This window comes from Dromaius novaehollandiae, chromosome 2, assembly GCF_036370855.1.
Source record: "Dromaius novaehollandiae isolate bDroNov1 chromosome 2, bDroNov1.hap1, whole genome shotgun sequence".
NCBI lineage: Eukaryota > Metazoa > Chordata > Aves > Casuariiformes > Dromaiidae > Dromaius > Dromaius novaehollandiae.
Genome location: NC_088099.1, coordinates 85,467,819 through 85,490,402, shown reverse-complemented (window position 1 = coordinate 85,490,402; position 22,584 = coordinate 85,467,819). Strand labels below are relative to the sequence as shown.

The 22,584-nt window shown below is 36.5% G+C and overlaps 1 protein-coding gene across 2 annotated transcripts in view; it reads left to right on the top strand.

Annotated features, from left to right (window-relative positions):
* Window positions 1–22,584, top strand: part of CDH18 (cadherin 18) — a 254,107-nt gene that overhangs the window by 184,431 nt on the left and 47,092 nt on the right. For both annotated transcript variants that reach the window (XM_064506877.1, XM_064506876.1), the window contains exons 7-8: window positions 8,340–8,527; window positions 16,550–16,803. In XM_064506877.1, coding sequence (XP_064362947.1) covers window positions 8,340–8,527; window positions 16,550–16,803 — 442 coding nt within the window. The remainder of the gene's footprint in view (window positions 1–8,339; window positions 8,528–16,549; window positions 16,804–22,584) is intronic.

The following is a 22,584-nucleotide window of genomic DNA, read 5'->3' as shown; positions in this document are numbered from 1 at the left end:
TTATTGTCATTTTTATCATTTCTGTGTTGCTCCTGCAGGTGGCTCATGACTTAGGATACTTTTTTTTAGAATTTTAGTTTACATGTTGCATGCAAGAACGTTTCAAGTCTTTGACATTACCAACAATTTTCTTCGTATATGCGTTCCAAGATCTCCAAAGATATACAGATGAAAATCATGTTACTTGATTATTTTTTTCCAACTCCAGAATTGTGGGAGGATCCTTTTTCCTTCTTAGTGGTTATACAGAGCCAGGTACAGAACTAGGTCTTTGTGTAAACAGTAGACTCAGACAGGATGAGTCTGGAGTGCTTGATCAGTCTACTGAAAGGCAATTACTAGTATCTTGTTAAAAGATGAAGAAAGTAACCTATAAGCTTATGCCAGGGGAAATGAGATGTTCATCGGTGATAGGAAATTACAACAGTCTCCATTAATTTATTTTATTTCTGAAGTAAGTATTACTTAAAAATCATGTGTAGCTTATTTTTTGTTCTGTTGTGAAAACTGAGAATGAAAGGGTAGAGTCTCATGAGAAAATCTGAGCATTGTTCATAGAGTTTTCCATTTGTTGTGTTCTTAAAATATCTGTGGTTAAAATAGAGAGTTCTCTGAAAAACTGAATTCTTGCCCAACATACTAATCTTAGCTAACTTTGGACATCAAGATTAATCCAGAGCATTTCAGTATATTGTTAAGAGGTCTTAAATGGCAGGTGAGCTTTAATCTAAAAAAAAGACATACAAATAATTACTTACAACCTAGAAATTGTTGCAGGTGGTGTTGATCGGATGTAAATAGTACTGTAGTACAGACTTTTAAAATGATAAAGATATCTACATAAGTCAGATTTTTAGTTATCTATGTAGGGAAAGAAAGGTAGAAAGATCTTTTTGTAAGTATATTGTGTTTAAGGCTACTGTAAAAATCTGGCAATGCAGATCATGAGAACCATTAGAGCTTTTATAACATAAATTTTAGGATCTGTATTCTTTGATTAAAAAAACCTAAATTGCTATTAAAATTTGTATATAGCACATATTTACATTATAGTCACACTGCATAATTCATGCTTATGAGTATTTTGCTACTCCTGTGTTCTTAATGCTGGAGAATTATTTCAGTTAATTGTGTTTATAAAACGTATGCTCAGGTTTCAGAGTGAATGATCACTGAGTGACATTTCCTTTGTGAATATGGTTAGTGTTCAGTGAACTGATTTTCTGGCCTTGCGGGGAATCATCATAAGTAAATCTCCAAGTCCCTGACCTTAATTGTTCTTTATTTAAAAATGGCTAAAGTTTCATATCAGAAACTGAGCATACGGTAGGTAAATACAAACTAGCAAGCTTCCATTTCTGTCAATTTTCAGAGCATGAGTTTTTTCCTGACTCTGCCAGCCAGAAGCCCATCTACAGGGGGAAAAGTGCATATTACATACTTGTATTCTATGGTAAGAGTGTGTAACTTGAATGTGTCAGGCCAAGAGACAACAACTGATAGTCTTAAACATAAGGGGTGTATGGTGGGTTTTGATTGCTCAGAAGAAGCATTTGGTTTCACCTGCCTAGCGAGGTTGCTGAAACAAGGACAATGGGCTGTTTCAAAAACAGTTTACATAAATAATGTCCTGAGAAAACTGACTGTTGAAAGGAACAAGCCTCAGTGATCTGACCAATTTCTCAAATTTCTCCTATGTTGTACCTTTCTAACATGCTAGAAGCAATCAGTAATCTGTGATGTGCCTTAAGAGATGGACATGTGAGGTGACGAGTACAGCATTTAGGAAAGGATGATGTTCATTAAGTACCTAAGAGAGTTAAGAGATAAGAAATGAAGTGTATGTATCTTTGAGTGCATGCTTCTATGGATTGAGCAAATATTGTGTAAAGTGATTTGTTTGATTAATTCTCTTCTTTTTCTACTTTGTCTGTGAGCAGACAAATATTTGCACAGCATTTGAACTTAAATCTACCAAATTGTTTCATTTATCACTTGCACTATAGTTTACTTTTCGGTAATTGAAATCTGACATAAGTTGTTTAACGTTGTTTGATCACGTAATAGGTCTCATGATATTCTGTTTCGTGGACAGGAAAAGAGTCATTCCCACAATCAGACATTTTCTGTAAAAATTACAGGAAGTAAATGTAATAAGAGAGTATTTAAGTATGTGGTTTTAAAACTCTTCTCCAACAATCCATTCATGATACTAAAAGTTGATCACACAATTGTTCATGGAATTCAAGTATAAAGGGAAGCTGGGAGGGCCAAAAATAAATTTAGATTCAAGTCTGACTACATACTTTTAGAAAATGTTTGTTTTACATACTGGGCTTTAGTGTCAGCTATGTACTTCAACTTTACTCCTAAGAGTAGGATGGAATCTAGCAGTGCTTTATATTTCACTTAACTGAGTATTGTCTATGAGGATTTCTATGTACAGGATATATTAGTTACCATATATATCATAAGTCTCAAAATAAAACCATTTTGAAAGGTTCTGTGGTAGAAATAAATGATTTTTTTTTTCTTTCCATAAGGGATCTGAATGAGGCAGTAATGTTTTTTTGTTTTTTGTTTTCTAAATGGTGAAATAGGACTAGGACCTATCCATTATGGCTTTCATTTTCATATTCATTATGAAGCTAAGCCCCAGTGAGAGCACAGTCCAAGCTGTGCTAACCCCAGGAAAAAACAGTCAAATGGAGCAGGTTCTCTTTACAAGTGTTGCTATTGCCCTCTGCTGACCCAAGCTGCCTGATGTAGCCTGGGTCCCGGCATAAATGGCATAGAATATGCTCAACACAGCACAGCTCTAGAGACTGCTGCAGATCAAGCCCAACCATTAGGTTGCTCATTAGTGATGATTATGGAGTGCATATGTTGTTTTTCCCATGCCACTGGCACAGGAAATGCATAGTTGGGTATTCAATACCTACAGGAAAATACTGAATCTGAAAATAGGGGAAATACAGCTTTCTTTCTGTTTGCATTTTACCCATGAGTGGCATAAAGATCACACTTTTTACAAGAAGTCAGAATACTTTTAAATTCTTAAAATTATCTAGAAGTTTCTCAGGTACTTTTAGTTACTCTCTGTAAGAGCAAAGTTGCGTGGAGCATAAATGAAACTTGTCACTGATTATAATCTTAATCATAAACATAACTCACAAAGTTTGCACTGCGATGTAAAAAACAGGGGCATGGGGATTCACAAGTCTTCTTCCAGCTAAATAAGTTTGTGGCATCTAAGGAGGATGTTAGGTTTTTCCTAAAATTGGCCTGGAAGTACTACATTCTCCAAAGTTTCAAGGCAAGCAGCCAAAGTTTTGAAGATTACTTTAATGTCAGTTATATTCATATTTGCAAATATGAAAAGACTTCACTTAAAGTTCAACTATTTTTCTAGAAAATGCAAAGGAGGTTTTTTTGGCAGTGGAAAAAAAAGCCAAATTTGCACATCTTAAAAATTTCTTCCTTAGTTTACTGCTATGAAAGGGATATTGTCATCAGAAAGAATATTCAGAATAAAGGTCTTGACTGTGAAATTCCTTGACTGAGCTGGTGGAAATGCGGAAGTTATTGGCTTCATAACAACCACGAATTGGATTTATTGTATTCAAAATAATCATAGTTGAAGAAAGATAGCTATGCAACAACTATCCAAGAAAGACTGTGAGAAATGGACTTCTAAAGAGCTGCAGTCTCAAAAGAAAATCCAAAATCATGTCTTACATGTAAAGCAAATAAGCATCTGTGTTAATGAAGAATAACTTCACAGCAGAAAGCTGCCTACCAAGACTGAGCACAGTCCACAATGGAAGCTGCGCTATGATTTTGTCAGATAACTTGCAGTAAAACTTGAGACATAGCTTCATGAATCACAGAAGCATGGAATCATGTAGGACCTCCAGAAGGTCATACAACCCAAACCCCTGCTTAAAGCAATTTCAGTTAGATGAGGTTGCTGAGGGTCTTGTCTAGTCAGGTTTTGAATATCTCCAAGGATGGAGATCCTACAACTCTCTGGACAGCCTGCTCCAGTGTTTGACTACCTTCTTGTTAAAAAAAAAAAAAAAAAAAAAAAAACGCACAACTTTTATTGAGTTGGAATTTCCAGTGTTCCGACTTGTAACTGTTGGCTCTCATCCTCCCACGATGAAACTCTGAGGAATGACTGTCTCTGACATGTCTACATCTTCCCATGAGGAAGTTACAGATGGCAATAAAATCTTCGCTGAGCTTTCTTTTCTAAAGGCTAAACAAACCCAGCTCTCTCAGCCTCTCCTCGTATGTCGTTTGCTCTGTGACTGTCTTAGTAGCAGTCCACTGGACTTGCTCAAGTACATCAATGCCTTTTATGTAGTAGGGAGCCCAGCAGAGGACACAGCGCTCCAGATGGGGAGTGCGGAATAGACGTGAAGGATCGCTTCACTGGACCTGCTGGCAATGCTCTTGCTAATGCAGCCCAGCATGCAGTTGTTCTTGTTTGCTGCAAGGGCGCGTTGCTGGCACATGGTCAACCTGTTGTCCATGAGGATACCCAGGTTTTTTCTGCACAGATGCTTTCTAGCCAGTCGGCCCCACTGTACTGGCACGTGGGGTTATTCCTCTATAGGTGCAGGACTTTGTATTTGCCTTTACTGAACTCCCTGAGGTTCCTGTCAACCATTTCTCCAGCTTGTTCAGGTCCTTCTAAATGGTCACCCAGACCTTCTTTGTACTGGCCACTCCCAGCAAGTAGGTGTCATCCACAAGCATGCTGTGAGTGCATGCTAATCATCATTTAATTTATTAGTAAAGGCATTAAATAGTATTGGCCCCAGTATTGATCTCTGAAGGATGCTACTACTAATTGGCTGCCAACTGAATTTTATGCTGATTATCATCACCCTTTGAGGCCGCCTCACTGTCCACTTAACTTCCACATCTCACCAACTTGGCTCATGACTGAGCATCTACGTAGATTTAGGTACAAGTGAACTTTCTTTATATATATAGTTAGAATATGGCAGCATTTTACATTAAGGCACTCAGTTGCTATGTTTATCACTTTGCTAGTAGATAGCCAAAGGAATCAGTGTGTGAGCTATGTTGTATGAATGAATGCATCTGTTGGTTCATCACCAAGCAGTATTTATCCTCATGTTATTAAAACTATAGCTTAGATAAACAAACAGCAAGCATGCCAAATAATTACTCTCAGTTCTCGTTTTATTAGCCCAGTATTATGCCTCTCCTCCCTTCCTTTTCAAGTAACATAATTCCTACTGTTCCAGAGGACATCGTACTCTAGACAAGTAAGTCAAAATTATCAATAGAATAGATTAATAATTAAAATAAAGTGAATAACATGCTTGTTGAGTTGCGCTATATACTGTCATGTTTCTCTCCTGGAGAGATTCAGAGAGGGAAGTTGCTTTTCTGGGATGTATAGGTAAAACAGCCTTATAGGTTGCCTGTGGGCTAATTGGAGAAGTAAATTGTTCTAGAAATCAATAAGTTGTTTTTGTATTATGATGACAGAAAAGGCATATAATTTTTTGAAAGAAAGATAAAGATTGCTTGTATGTATTTGAACTATGTTTCAATTAGCATAGATTAAAGCTTTGCAAAGTGATAGCACTATCCTGTAAAGTACATTAAGTGGAAAAAAGTATCACTTTGCTCATTTCATGAGCCAAGTAAATGCATCTGAGAGAGTGTTAATGTAAAATTTGAGAGCCAAATCAACCTCTACAGAATCTTGATCTGTGATCCAGTGGACAGATCCTCTAGAACAATTTAGAGTGGCTTCAAGACAGTGTGAAATTCCTGCTGTTACACCAAACTCTTGGAAGACCACAATGCTTGGAGTGTAGGAACCTATTCAACTCAGGCAGATTTGGTAAATTCTTGCTAGAAAATGGTGCCTGATCCTGAGCATTCCTGAATCCCCAACAAGCTTTTAGGTAGTTTGAGACAGGCAGATAGGTTAAAATAACAATCCTAAATTCATAGTATTCGCATTCCACTTCCCTTTTATTCTTATTATTATCAAAATTTATTTAATGCCCAAGGAAATTTTCAATTGATCCAGTTCATCTAATTTACAGGAATAAAATCTACAACTACGCAATGTTTAGTAAGGACATTTCCGGTTTTCACCTCTAGTCTAAATAAATGTCAGTAATATATTTTCTCGCACCTTCATGTTGCTGAATTTTATCCTCTTATGTGTCTGGTGATTTCAGATAGTATTGCTTGTAATTATTAATTGGCTCGTGTCTGTACAAGATATCTTCAGGCTATTTCTATGAAGCAGTGGTTAAATTCTCATTGAGAAGCATTTCTGACTTCATGATCTGGCAATTTTTAGTTTTTAACACTATTCCTTTCATTGCATCATTTTCTGAAGCATTTCAGTTCTACAGATACTGATTAAATCGTGATTTCAAATGTGCATTTTGCCTGAGATTTTAACATTTTAGAAAGTTTAAAGTTGATATCAGTAAAATGTTTTTTTAAACAGATGGCTAACACTTAGGGTGTGATTATAAAGCACAGTGTAGTGTCATGTAGATATATTTGAACTAGCCTGAGTACTTGGAAGTCTCTGTTTAGTTCACCTCATCTTACAGCTTTAACACTTCCAGGTCCTGAAGTAGCTTGGTTATATCTGCGTGACATATCTTTATGACCTCACACTTTTCCTTTATGGGATGCATTAGTTAGAGCAAAAGTGTGAAACACATTTCACATTTATTTTAACAAGAAGTAAACTCCAAAATGCATCTCATCCCATCACTATGGTTTTATGTATGAAATAAAACAGCTAGCAATATGAAAGTGTCAGGTGACATCATCTGTAAGCATGAAAAGCTTCAAAAGAATGCACTTATTTTGAAATTCATGAAGATGGCTTTTATATGCATATCAAATAATTAACTATGCATTTTAGTTGAATCAACTTCTAATCAATTTCCCTGTTATGTCACTGTTGGTAATTTCTTTTTTACATGGTTAATTCTACTTTTTGTGTTGTTCTGCTGGACAGTTCTTGTTTCTCTTGAGAATCCCCTAATGTATAGTAACTTATTTTCTGTTTTAGATATGGTCGCATTTACCTTAGTGTTATACAGTGTTAAATAATGGATATTCTTACAACTGCTGGACATACGGATTTGAAAGAAGAGGAAAATTCCAAATGTCCTTGCTGCTTTCCATTGAGTCATGGAACATTTCCAACATTAGGAAGCGAGCATAAAGCTCTGCAAAGAGTTTCTTAAGATTTAAAAATATTCATGCCTCGGTGACTCAGAGCTATGATGTCTTATGTTAAACAGTGTGCTAAAAAAGATATTTCAAACTGTAAGAATTGGAAGATTCTAGAGTTACCGTAGTTTCCCCCCTACTCTTTTATTAACTGATCCTCACTTACAAAGTAGTCTTGCACTTTAGAGAAAGTGTGTTTCATAAGCATACTGTGTGAAGCTTGTTGACAAGACAATAGTTGCTTTGTAGACAGTGTGATGAGCCATTATGCATATTAATTGGGGCAGCAATTATTTTGACAGTTTTTCCAAAAAAAATTTCACTTTCCAATGATTAACCTATCAAGTTATACAAATACTGAAGGAAGGTCACAGTTGTTATGGGTACTTTTTATGGTCAGAATTGTGGAATGCATTTAAATACCTGTTATGTGCATTTTCCTATACCATGGATACCAATCAATATTTGTTTGCAAAGGATTTTTTGCTGCCACAAAAATGCTGTGAGGTGGCGATGGTAAAATATTAAGGATTTATTACATTTTTCTGTAGAAAACATACATATTGATTCAATGCTGCAAAATCAACTGATTGGATTTTAAAAAATAAACTATGGATATAGCATGCAAAGACTTTTCAGTTCAAAAGAAATATTACTCATTTGACTGCATTTGATGGTAAGTTGCTGAAGACATTTTTTGGCTATGGAGAAGATACATTTTTTAACATGGTGATGTGAAGAAAACTTCAGAGATAATTTCTGTGTTATATGATGAACAGCAAAAATGACTGAAAACTGAAACTTTGCATTAGGTAATTCTGATTTTGAATAAGACATCCATGTAGGATGCAATTTCACTTTGAATTCATAGTTTTTATTTGTCAGCTTTGTATATGAAGTACTGTTCCATTTACACAGAAGTGTATCAAACACTTAACGGTTCCATAATTTAGGCATGCCTAAATTTTTTAGTAGCAGCATTCCCTCTTTAGGATTCATGGTGTGCATTCCTGATTACTTCAAAATTCAGTTCTTCAGTCTGGCTAGAAAATATCATCCAAACTATGTTCTTTTTTCCCCAGAACATTACCAGCTCTATGTCCCTGAATCAGCTCAAGTTGGATCAGCAGTTGGCAAAATTAAGGCGAATGATGCAGACACTGGCTCAAATGCAGACATGAAGTACACAATCATAAACGGTGATGGCTCTGGTGTGTTCTCCATATCCACTGACAAAGAAACACGGGAAGGAATTCTTTCCCTTAAGAAGGTGAGCAAAAGGCTTTGGAAGCGTCTCTCTGTATGTAGTTAAAAAGTCAAAAAAGAAGAATGCCAAAGAATGCCAGATAGGCAGATGCCATGATGAAAATATTGTTTTAATATATAAACCTAACAGACCATGAACTTAACCAGTGTAATGTTCTCCACAGTGCTTCCCTGAGACACTTTAAACCTTTGCAGGAAATGATCTGAGAAAAGAAATTCAGGAAAGAAACAGTTATTTAAAGCTGATGTGCTTTTTGAATGGCCATATTTAATATTTAACTAACATTCAAATGCAGTGAATGAAACTAAAGCTTATTAGATTGTTCATTGAAGGGTTTTTCTTCTTTTTCTGAATGATGGTTTTGCTCATGAAACTTCTTGGACAGAAGTGAAGTTCAGCTCGAAGTAGTACGTTTGGCTCCAGATCACCTGAATCTTGACCTAGAAAATTCATCTGTGGCAGTGAATGTATAATTCAGTTTTCACAGACTTTTATTCCTTGACTTACGTGCCAACTGGCATCTAAGGGGTCAAGTACTGTACAATGTGCCTACCACTTGCTTATAAAGGCACAGAATATAATTTGTGTTTAAGCCATCACATTATTGTTATTTATACAAATTCCTATACTTATCCCAGTCTATTTAAACTATTAATTATAAAGCCTTCTTGCCATTTAGTCATTCTTAACTGAATTCCATACAGAAATTAATTCTACAGATTATTCCATCTCCCTATTAAGTCCTCTGAACTGAGTTCATAGCAAATGTTTCCTGAAGCATCTGTCAGCTTGTGCTAATATTCTCTGGCAAGATTTAAATTTAGTTTTATATCAATAGAACTGGGTTATCATGTTTAAGCAATGATTTTTTCAAGACCTTTCCAACAAGGGGAAATCCTTTCTTGATCTCACTTTTCACTTGGACTAACAGACGTCAATTAGCAATTCTCATGTGGGTTTGTTGTTATTGAATCTTGTAGGCATGAATTATATCTTGCAGCCTCAAAAATGGAAATGAATGTACATTTATATTTTGGTAATATGTGTGCTGGGCCTGGCTGAAGGTAAGAGAAATGAAAACCAGAAGCTCTGAAAGAGAAAATATGAGAAAAGAGAATCCAAAGATAAACATTATAAAGAAAATATATTTTATGTCTGAATAATGTAGGTATGTTTGTAAAATTTTATTTTACATTTAATATAAGATTTTGTCACTGAATTTATGTCACTTTTCATAATAATTTAAAAATGGTTCCTATCTCTCCCTATATTATAGCAAGCTTTAATTCAGGGAGTATTTTTTAATGTTTGGGTAATATCCACCTACTTCACTGACATGAAAGTAAACTCTGCCTTTATACCAGTGAAATTACCTCATATTCACCTTGATGTAACTAATGCCATAATCTGTTATTTCTTATTCAAAATGAGCATTTTTCTGTGTAAAAGTTCACCATTACTATTGTTTAATAAAAACATATATGCAGATTGAGACCACAAAGGGGAAATGAAGAATTTGTAGCATAATTCATACCTCAAATGTGTAGAATCAGGTTTTGTCAAACAAAATAGTGTGAGAGAAATTTTCACTATAATTTAGGATATGGCAAAAGCGTTTGTTACCAGGTCTTTTCGTATACATACATGTGACAGTGATTTGAGACAAGGATTGTGCTTTGCTTAATGTTGTATGTCAGCTGAGCTGAAATTCAGCACCTCAAAAACAGCTAACTTGGCATCCCATACCTCCATTCTTCCCTCAAAGAACATCCCCTTGTTGAGTGCTGTACAAAAAGGTCATGGGTCTTTTACCTTTTATTCTCTTTTGCTCTGATCTTGAACACAGTTTAATACATATTTTACATACTATGTGCTGTAAATATTTTTAATTTAGATTGGCTTTGAAGTTTAACGACTTAAATAGCCTAGCTGTAATACATAATACACACTAATAACATAATCAGTTTTGTTTCATGAATCAGGTGCAGTAGGACAGTATGATTTCTTCCCTCTAATACTTCTTTTGAAGAATATACTGTAGGCACATCAGAAAAGCTAGCTCTAAATATTTTAACTATGTCTGAAGCCTAGAACTGCTTCTCAAACTTTCATGAAACTTTACTTGTTTGAAATTCTGATGCAAAAATTTAATTTCTTAGAAGCTGCATGCTGGGCTGGTCAACATAATTGCAAAGTCTGAAAATGTCAGAAGGAATCTTTTCTAGCCTCATTTTGGGCTGTACTTTCACCATCTCTCTTCTTCACGAGACCCACAGAGCCACCCTTCAGTCTCAAAAATCCTTTTATACAGTGTAGGTTGCAAACTCTCATGGAAAGTTTCCCCTTTGCCTCATGTGATTACTTCTTTGAGTGGGAGATCAGAGGAAAGCAAAACAAAAGCAAAGGAAAGTAGTACAGTAAAAGCCATTACTTCTCTGGATCCTTCAGAGAGAGAGTGGTCAGCATGTTCCCCCTTAATGTGACTTTTGGAGAAAAAGTATGCTATAACATTACTAACCTCAAATCAGCAAGTATCAACCAGGCTTCCCAGAAAAATAGTCTGCACAGCCCATGTCTTCCGTCTTGTATAATAAGCTTGGAATGCTCAGGAAATAGGTACTTTAGGTACTTATTTCTCATGAAACTCTGCTACTCCTTTTTGGAGCCTGATATAAGAAATGTAAACTGAGTATGCTGACTAACACTTTTGCCAGTTAGCTCTGTGACTGGTTGCTTGAGCTATATATAGTATTTTCAGGCTTGCATGAAAATCAGAATCACTGATCCATACGTACAGGAAACGTGTGCATGTCCTTACAAGCCATACAGTTGTGTCCTTATGGTTTGCATGTTTTTTCCTTTTGGAGGGAGCAAGGGGTAAGAAAAGACACAACCACCTTTCTTTTCAGTTACTTGGAGGTACATGAGTCCTGTGGTGAATCTGATGGAATACTGAAATTGTTCCTGTGGAAATAAATAGAAATTATTTTGAATTATCATTTTTGGGCCAAAAGTTTGGCTAAAATATAGCAGAATTATCAGATAGCTTAGGTATTTGAAACTGAATTTTATGCTTAATACATTAAATCCAAAATGAAACACAGAATCACAGAATGGTTGAGGTTGGAAGGGACCTCTGGAGATCATCTAGTCCAACCCCCCTGCTCAAGCAGGGCCGCCTAGAGCACGCTGCCCAGGACTGTGTCCAGACAACATTTGAGTATCTCCAAGGATGGAGACTGCACAGCCTCTCTGGGCAACCTGTTCCAGTGTTCAGTCACCCTCACAGTAAAGAAGTTTTTCCGCATGTTCAGATGGACCTTCCTGTGTTTCAGTTTGTGCCTGTTGCCTCTCATCCTATCATTGGATGTTGCTGAAGAGTCTAGCCCCATCCTCCTTCACCCTCCCTTCAGATACTTATACACATTGATAAGATCCCCCTCAGTCTTCTCTTCTCCACGCTGAACAGTCCCAGCTCTCTCAGCCTTTCCTCATATGAGAGATGCTCCGGTCCCTTAGTCATCTTAGTAGCCCTTCACTGAACTTGCTGCAGTAGCTCCATATCTCTCTTGTACTGCGGAGTGCAGACCTGAGCACAGTACTCTAGGTGTGGCCTCACCAGGGCTGAGTAGAGGGGAAGGATCACCTCCCTCCATCTGTTGGCAATGCTCTTCCTAATGCAGCCCAGGATGCCACTGGCCACCTTTGCCACAAGGGCACACTGCTGGCTCATGGTCAACTTGTCCACCAGGATGCCCAGGTCCATCTCTGTGGAGCTGCTTTCCAGCAGTACTGGTGCATGGGACTATTCCTCCCTAGGTGCAGGTACTCTAAACAAAAAGTACTACCACCAATAAACAGCTCAGATTACCTGAAAGAATGGTTGTGTCTATAAGCTTACTTTTTCACATAGCATTTGTAAGATACAGGATGAATGCCAGTTTTAACACATACGCAATGTTTTAAGCAGAAGCCTAACAAAATACAGTTCTGTAAATTCAAACTGCAACCAGATTTCAGTTTCTGAGTGTTTTATCAAATGTGAAAGGAAGAGTTATGTAATAACATGGTTTGTGAGGTGCTCAAAGATGTGGAATTTCACAAGGCTTATTTTGCTTCTGAGTTTCCTTAGTTCTTCTTAGGATATAATAATAAAAAAAAGAACTGATACTAATTGTGACTCCAGGTAGTAATACTATACTTACTACAGTGTGTGTATCGTCTCTCCAAAATAGATGAATATTGGAGTATAGTGTTTTTTGCCCCTGTGAATCCCTATGCGGGGGAGTGAGCTGCTGTTCTTATACATCATAATATCTGATTCTTAAATTCAGAGAACTTCTGGGAAGAAATAGAAAGAAAATTAAGAGAAAAAACTTCTGTGGGTATTCTTTGGGTATAGTTTTAAAACCTTAGGCTCCTTGAAATCTCAGCTATTTCTAATTATTTAAAAGGATTATCCTCATGCTTCTGGACAAAAAAGAGAAGTGTTGATATTATCTAATTGGATAGCTACACCAAAGAAAGAAAACAAGACTTTCCATTCTATATCATGCTTCATGTTTATTCTGAAAGAAATAAATTTTCCCTTACAACTTAATCCAAACATTGTCAGTACACACTTAAGTTCTTCTTTTGAACAATGGATGATAGTTACAATTTGCCATCCTGTTGTAAGCTTGTTAAATCTTAGAATGTATATGCCTCAGAGCACTGCAAATGACCAGTTAATATTTGCCCCATTCCTAGCAGAAATACTACATAAAACCATGAATGACGTCTGAGTTAGGATTACAGAATTGTACTTACTAAAAATAAAGTTCTTTATTAATTTATTTAATGGTATACTTAGATCTGTTTTTCATACTAATAGATTTATCAGACTGTGATAAATTTCCATGCCTTTAAAATTTTTGTTTATATATTCAGAAAGGTAAGACAGAAAAAGAGAGAGATAAAAAAGTCTCATCCAGTTAGAGTTAAGAAAGTGAATTAATTGTCCTTCAATGCACAGAAGAGAAAACAAAGAAGTGTATAGCATATATAAATCCTGACCCACTAGTTTTCTTATACCTTATCAATCAAATTTACTGTAGATTTTAACTACAAAATACACCCTGGCATTGACAAATCACACATTGAGTTTCTCATATTTCTTGCCTTAGGTACTACTTTTCTACCATTTGGGGTAATGGGAAATACTTGTTTAGCCTTGGTCTAAGGCTTGAATACTTGTATTGAGTTCTGTTCAGTCAGGCTGTTAGGTCCACACAGAACAATATTGATTTTAATGGCATTCAGTCATGCCATGATGTCTGCCTTTAGGGATTTCAGTGGCAGATCATGACTTAAGTCTTTTGTGGCTTGGATGAATGCATGATATAGGAGAGGGAAGAGAGGGGTATACATTCACAAGTAGTTTATTTCATAAATATTTTTAATAACATCTTGAGATAATGTCATAATTTCTGTTGTAATATAGCTTTTCCACGCATATGCAATTTTTGTTATTTTAGTGTTACATCTGTGTTCTGAGACTGTAGGAAACTTAGTGGTAGTATATGTCTATGTAAACTATCTGCTCTCCTCAGTGTAATAATAAATATTAACCTACCTATCCTTCTTTATAAATTGACTGAAGCCTGAAATTGGAAACCCAGTAAGAGTTGAAGTGTCTATCATCTGTCTATCAAATGAGTGCTTTTGCTCAACATAGAAGCACATTTGAAAAATAATAGTGGAAAACTTTGAAATCCACTTTATGACTGTGTGTAACTGCGTATTTTCATGAAATATGTAAGTGACCACTCGGCATGTTTTAACTTGCCTAACTTTATGTAAGCGTAGACAGAGATAGAAGTTACAAAAGGAATTTTGCTGAACACTTCTGTCTTTAAACAGCTGTGGTCCTAAGTGCCTTGTTATATGGTAGATCTGACAGATTCTTTTCCCCTAGCTTGGCCTTGTGCTCATCATCACAGTCAGTCCCTGTAATCACTGCAGTGCTCTTCCACGCTGAGAGATTGGCTTTGATGCTACATGGAAAATGCATGCATTCTGAGACCAGACAAGAGTTCTTAAGAAACTGTTAGTTCTTGATTTAAGCATTTATTGTTCTCTGCACAACCCAAAAAGAGCTAGGTCCTCAGGCCACGAGTTATGGTAAATAAAGTCTGTGCAGCACAGTAAATAATACAATTTATGCCACTGATTGTGAGTTTCAAGGTCGGTAAAGCTGGAAGCTGTAGTGAACCTACATTACCTAAAATTTTCCTAGGATGGCTATTGCACCTGACCTGAACTGGTATTTATTCAAGTTATTTCAGTAATTATAAGCCTAACAGACAATATACAGAAGAAATAACCTGTGCCCACAGCAAAGTCATGATTCTCTCTCTATGAAAAGTAATTAATTATTTTATTGAGACCACAGAAAAGGACTCTGAAAAATTACGGTTCTGTAAACACGGCTTTCAGTAAACACATTGCTTAGTTCTGTTTCTGCAAATGGAACTTCATTACCTGAACACTTTTAAGTTAAACACCCCTTTAGTCTCCCCTACTATATTGTTCTCTGACACTAGAAGAGTTGAGACTTGTGTGTGTCGTGTCGCATGGTGCCTGTTTATCTTATGTCTTTTATAACACAATGTAATATGGTCATGTCGGGTTGAAATGAATATATCAAGTCAGCAAAACTGTTACATAATGATATGATGTAGGTTGGTCTGTGGTCTTATGTTCTGTGATTTCATGCTGGTTTCTAACAGCAATAGGAGCTTGTGGAACTTACTGTATTGCAAAATTTAAGACTGTCAGCCAACTTCTGCTCTTGGTTTTAATGATAGTTTCGATGTCAGTATCAGAAATGTCACTGAAACAGAATAGTGGCCCTGTGCCTTAATGCTTGTGGACAAGGGAACACAACCAAATCTGCATATGCAACTTTCACTTTCTCTCTTTCGGTTTGAACTGCAAGGTTTTGTGGTTAGTGAGCCTGTAATGTTCTAAAGGAGGAAGGGAGTTAGATGAAAAAGGAGGTAAAAATTTTCCCGTGTGTAAATAGCAGGTAGCAGAGGGGCTCCTAAGAAAGGAAGCATCCATGCAGAGTGATATATGAGCCAGACCCCAGCTTCATCCTTCCTCACAGAAAGGTAGGATTCCTAGTAGGAATCTATCGAGTCACATAAGGCAAGGCTAAAATGGCACTGGCACTAGGTCTGGGCCTTCTACTGTTTTTTCTTTGAACATTAGGCCCCGGAAGAGGGCATATCCTCAGCTGCAGACTCTCCCAATGTATGAGTGCGTAATCCAGGTGCAGTGAAGCAGAGCACAGTGGGACAGGCCAAAGAGTTCTCTCTCTCACTGTTAAAGAATTTCAAGAAAATGGTGTAGACACTAGGGATGCCCCATGCATTTGATGCAGTTCAGAAAAGTGCACAAGCACATGTTTAGGCTACCCTTACTTGCTGAAGTTCCTGTGTTTTAGGAAAACTGGAAAGAGTTGTTTTTTTCAGCTGGCGATTTAAGAGATGGTGCCTGAAAGATTTTTGGTATCCCCATCACTGTCTATTAAATATGTTAATTAAATGTATCAAGTTAATTTAATTTGGGATACATCAGTCTCTAACTTTTCTAATATTGAACAGTATTAATTGTTCAATATTAGAATATTATCTGTTCAATTCATAGAACAATAAAATTTGAAAGGTGATAAAATTTTGAAACATTAAATGATCTCAGAAAAAGAAACTGCTGTTTAGTCTCAACTGAGTTTTTTAAAAAACTAATACTTTGCCAGAATTCTGTTGGAGAGACATCCTGAATCATCTTGCTTCATGTCCTTTGTATCCTTCTATTTACAATTGTACAGCAGTGGCTGTTGGGATATCACAGAATATTGTCCTTTTCCAGTAACACTGAAGAAATTTAGTTAACTGCCAAGATAAATTGAAAAGATGTATGTAGCTTAAAGGCTAAACTGAAGCACAGAATCATAATAATAAATCTCTTTTCTGCCAACAGCCGCTCAACTATGAAAAAAAGAAATCCTATACACTTAATATAGAAGGAGCTAATACTCATCTTGACTTCCGCTTTTCACACTTGGGACCGTTTAAGGATGTAACAATGCTGAAGATCATTGTTGGCGATGTGGATGAACCTCCACTCTTCACTATGCCTTCTTATGTCATGGAAGTTTATGAAAATGCAAAGATCGGGACTGCTGTTGGCACAGTAACAGCACAAGATCCTGACACAGCCAACAGTTTAGTGAGGTATAGTAAATCCACATTATACTGGACTGAATTCCACTTGCTAAAGGGTTAATGAGATCTGGGATATATGAAATGACATCTTTTATGTTCATATATACAAGGAAAACATAGGTTGGAATACTGTTATTATTAGTCTCTGTGTATCTTCATTTTTTTTTGTTCGTTTGCACTACATTTGTCATTTAGCTATTGGTCTGAGCAAAGGTCTGTGTGCTTTTCACGCTATAATAGCACCTCTCCAAGCAGCCCACTGAACAAGGACAGTATATGTTCTCACATCATGTAAAATGGTGTGCTTCACTGCCCTGCTGCCAATCAGTGTCCTACCTCTAGTTGTAAATCTGTTTAGGATTATAATGCTGTCTTCTCCCTGTCATCCGTGCAAGTATTATGCTAGCCTTCTGCAAGCTTCCCAGCACAGGCAGTGTTATGGTGCCAGGTGCTTGTGCAAGACAGGAGCTGTTTTAGGTGTTGCTTTCCTCATAGGCATACACTATACTGCTTGCAAAATTGTATTTGTGGAGGAAGTCATTATTTTGTGATATGCTTCAATTTTAGTTGGGTAGGGAAAGAATATACTGTATATATTACTACATTCTCCTGTACCATATTGATGGTATTAGGAATATGACATGCCATCTCCAACTTCCAGGTCTAGGGCAAAAATAAGTGCTGTTTGTCTGAGAAGCAAGCACATCATTTGAAAACTAAACAAGTACGTAACATATTAGGAAGAAAAGATTTTAGATAGTCTGTGTAATGAAATTCATTCTTAAAGATCATATTCTAATTAAAAAAAAAAAAAAAAAAGTAAGACTTCTGTGTTGCTGCCCTGGCCAGAATACTTCTTATCATAATAGAACTGGTTTGGAAAGAAGTCATGATCTGAACTAAGGAACTGATATCAAACTGGAAATACCCCCACAACAAGCCTGAAGAAGCATTGATGCCAAAAAGTATACATATGGATATTAATCTGACTTCTTCTAAATTTCAGAGCATTTGTATTTAACCCTAAATGATCTGGAATTGGAGTTTGAATTCATCTGTGATTTAGAAGAAAGTTCTACATTTTTTCAGCTGTCATATGTCCAATGACATTTTTTTACTGGCTTCATTTTTAGGAAGAGTCGCTTTTTAAACTCACATACAGTGTGAGAATTTTGTGGAACAATAAGCAAGTATTTGTCTTGAAGGTGATATTAGGTTTAAAATCCTTCAGGAAAAAATTCTTCATGAATACATATATTCCTTTCTCATTCCTTTTTATGACATAGTGGTAGAGCCTTTGTGCAAATCATGTTAGAATATACTTGGAAAACAGTCTTTCTTAAGCCAATGGGGCATTTGTTTAGCCTCCTGACTGAGTTGAAATCTACTGGGTATGTGTGATAGACATGGTAAAATGAAACAATTTTTGTAGAACCACGGAAACATCAGGTTTTTTATGGTTCTTTTGTGTGAATAGTCTAAGATTCAAAATGCTTTCTGTCAAGACAGTCAATATATACAATTTCTTAATGGCAAGTTATCGCCCTTTAAAAGTGGCTACTGTTATTTATGTCTAAACTGTAACATAAATTAGAGAAGTTCATTAAGATAACTGCCAAGTGCCTGTGGTTGTGGTACTATAATTCTGAAGCAGCAGCTAACAGCATCAGAAAGATTAGCAGTCATGGTAGCCCGGGAATAGGAAGGGTAAGTGCAGTTTGACTAATTGAGACATAATTCAATCATCTATGGCCGCTAAGAGTTTTGTCTGGAGAAGGGTAAGAAATTAATGGTAGGAGGAAAGCAGTGGCAGTTCGTACAAAGGCTGGGAAGGCCAATAATAAATTTTCTAGATGAAACAAGCAATAATTTGAAAATACTGGAATTGGAAAGAAAAATAGATCCAGAGCTTTTTCTCTGGGTGTTCTTTTATTTTTTTAAACAGGAATTTTTAACAAATGATTGAGGACAGAACATTAAAATACACATATTCTTTAAAGAATGGAGGACAAAACCTGCTCTTTTCTTTCTGTCCTTTTTTTTCCCCAGTAACTTTTAATTTCATACTTTTTTGTTCCATATCTCTCTTTTTCAGTGAGGAAAAAATAAAGTGCTAGCAAAATGTATTGAATTGTGAATCTCCAAAAGGAGCCAGCCTTAGCTCTTGGAGGGCTTCAGCAAGGGCAGTAGCAGCTCAAATATCTTTGACATACCATTATATTGTTGCCAAGTCTAGGCGCCAACTCTCTAGGCAGGCTTTATCACGCTCTGTGAGGCTGACAGTGAGTACCACTTGTGAGCATGTGGGCTTTTTATGAAGATACTGATCCTCTAAGGCCTTGACTGATGCATTTTTTATATTTGAAGAGCCATCCGTTTCTGCTGGGGTGCCCAGAGGTTCGGTTCGAGTCTACTTTAAGAGGAGAAAGACTCTTGTGTAAAAAAGGAAACTTTAACCCCTGTTCCCTCACTGTGGTGATACTGACTCAGTGCTGAAGAGTTTTATATTTTCAAGATTTGGTTGTGCCTTTGGGAGACTGCAGGTGGGAAGTGGCATGTGTCCTCAGAAGCAGGCTAGGAGTGAGCTGTGCCTGGCGAGCTGCCCTGAGCTGCTCTCCATGAGGAGCAGCGTCTTTGCCCATGCTCCGCTCATAGTAACGAGCATAGGAACGGCTCGGTGGAAGTTGTTTTACTCAGGAACAAGCGTACAGCGCACATTTATGATCCTCCGTGCTGCTTTGCAAGAATCCTGTTAACTGATTAAAACTCTGATGAATCTAAAAGATAGTCTGAGGATAATGAGATCACTTCTTTCCTTCATTCCCACACAATTCTAATTTCATTCAAAATAATAGCAGTAATTATAATAATAGGAAAATGCAGTTTGTCTGTATTAGGAAACACAGATCACATAATCTCCATGGAAGACAGCTACAGATAGGACTTGCACAGCTGATCTGTGTGGAATTATATTTAGTCAGCCAAATGCCTTAGATACAGTTTCAAACACTGTGAGTCAACAGGACTGGCAGCGATTTGCTTAACAGTTTTTCCTAATCCAGTTGTGTGTCCTTTCCACTTTATAAGGACACTCGTTGCTATGTGTGAGATTGATAAGGCATTAGACACACACAGTTTCAACCATATCGCTTCTTTATTGTCCAGCTGGTTAAGAGATACAGTGCTGTGATTTATTCACTACCCAATTAAATAACACTTTATTTTGGTGGCAGGAACGATTCTTATAACCAGAATAATGGTCAGAGGAGTAGTTACAGTAATTAACAATGTTGAAAGGAAATCTATTTTAAAATTAATTCTTGGAGCTAAAACCAGAAAAAAACCCTCTACTTCTATTGTTATCAACTGTGGGGAGACTGAGGTCTTATTGTCTGACTGCAGTTCCAGCGCCGTAATTTCAGCTCTTTCCTGAATTGAAAATCCTTCAGAGTGCACTGGCATGGTGCCAGTATTTGTACCACTCTTTTACTTGCTCAGCCCCAGCAAAAATAATATTTGTAATAATAAATGTAGCAATTACTGGTTTCTTTTATTGAGACATCGTGTGGTTGGTACTTTGGGTTGTTTAAAAGATTTTTTTTTAAGTTTGTGTTTTTTCACATAGGCAGAAATGAATTTTCAGGGAAACTTTTGAAAATACAATGTTTTCAAGGAGAAGATCGTTATTCTATTGAACTAGGTAAAGAAAAAATAGTCACAGAAAACATAAAAGAGGAAAAATATTAAAACTCCACCATGTATTAATTCTAAAGATAAAGATTTTGTTGAGCAATTTGGAAAATAGCTATTTACTTCAAATTTCATCTCCTAAATCAGTGGAAAACATCCTAAATTGGAATTCATTCACAAGGACAGCTGGCTTGTTGGAACTCTTTTGAAAAAATAAACCCTTTTCCTTGCACTGTGCCATTTCCTTCCGTCCCAAAATCTTCTGCTACTTGAAAGAGCTGGAATTAAGTCATGTCTCATACTAACATCTGACATGCCAGCAGGTCTTGAAAGTCTCATATGACATGAGAGAAGGTATGAAGATTGTATGCTCTGATTATCATTTTATTTGAGTATATTATTAATTTTAAATATATGCATACTTACTTAGTCTCTTTTTTTTCCTGAACCTATACACAGCCCGAGCAAGCACTTCTCTGGAGACTGAGAGTGAAAATAGGTGTTATTTGACAAGTTGCGTATGTGTTTCGAGAGCAGCCTTAGGCTGCTAATACTGCTGCAGGGCTGTGGTAACTCCTGGTAAAACCCTGCCGTCCTCCTATACATGATTCTTGGGTGGTAAATCCTTCTAGTTGCAACACGTACTCCTTAACGTTCCTCAGAGCTTTTTGACTGCATCTGCTCTGTTTTCAGTGGAATGGTTTTCAGAAAAATAATGTTGCTGCTGTTCCCCAAGCACTAATTTAATGGCCTCTGTCCCTCTGGTCATTTGTTACACCCATTTATTAGGTTTGACTTAGATTGTACTTCTGGGCATGAAATGTCTCTTTACAGCTATTTTAACACAAGGCTCCTGATGAAAAGGGTGTTGATGCTGATTAGAACCCTGTGTGTGACTGTACTATAAAGTAGTAAGAAATATAAGCATACTCCATTTGCAGAATGATATCCATCATGGTTTGTTTAAAAATTACCTCTTCTATTTTGATGGATCTTTGGAAGGTTGATTAGGTTTGTGATATTAATATGTTGAAATTCAAATCATTTTCATATTGGACCCTTGCTACTCTGTATTCTACTTTGAATTTTGTTAGCCAAGACTGAAATTCATTAGCTATAGGAGGTAATGCCTTCCTGATGCCACTTGAAAATAGACTTCTTTCTTTCTAAACTGCGCTCTTGACACTACTGCTAAAAAACACAAACACAGAAAAATATGAAACATAAAGGCGCAGCAGGTTCTCTTTTATGTAAAACAGTTGTTTTACTGCCAAGAAACATAGAATGCATTAATAACCTTAAAAAAAGCACCCAAACAAAAAAAAAACCCAAATCAAACATGCAAACAGAAATAACCCTTGCAAAATCAGAAAAGCTTTTCTGTGAATATCAGACTGCCCATTTTGTGGCACATTAGTGAAGCATGAAAGTACAGTCCCAGCACTGATTCTGACTTCCCACTTTACTAATGGTCTTATGGTATTGCCTTATAATGGATGATATATTATAGTGACTTTGGTACTTTATTGAAAAGTGGAAAAAATTGCTCTCCAACCACCTTACTGGTATCAAGAAGCTATAATGAACTGAAAGTTGCCTTCCCCCGTTTGATTTAAATTGTCAGTCTTCTCTTCCTTTCTTTCAGATAGAGTACTGAGAAGTTAAACAATGAATGACAAGTTCAGAGGATTATAACAAGTAATGTGATGTAGAAAATTGTTCTTCAAATACTGCATCAGACAGAGAAACTTATTTTAACTTTTGCTGCATTGGTAGTAAAATATAGACATATCTTGAATACTATTTAGTATCAGCCTTTAGAAAGTCATGTTAACTTTCACTAAATGGTATTTTAAAAGGAATGCTTGTATGTTGACAAAAGAACACACTCACAGAGTTTCAAGTATTTAAATAATTATTTCTGAGAACCTTAAAGACAAAAAGATCTTGCAGATGATCCTGGTTGTATACTATTTTTCCCATGCAAGGTGTATATTTATTAGAGACAGAATAAAAGAAACCTGAAATTCTCATTCACACCCACTCGCTGAAATTTTGGCTGTACAATATCAGCATATTAGGTGGAGGTGGAGGAGTCAG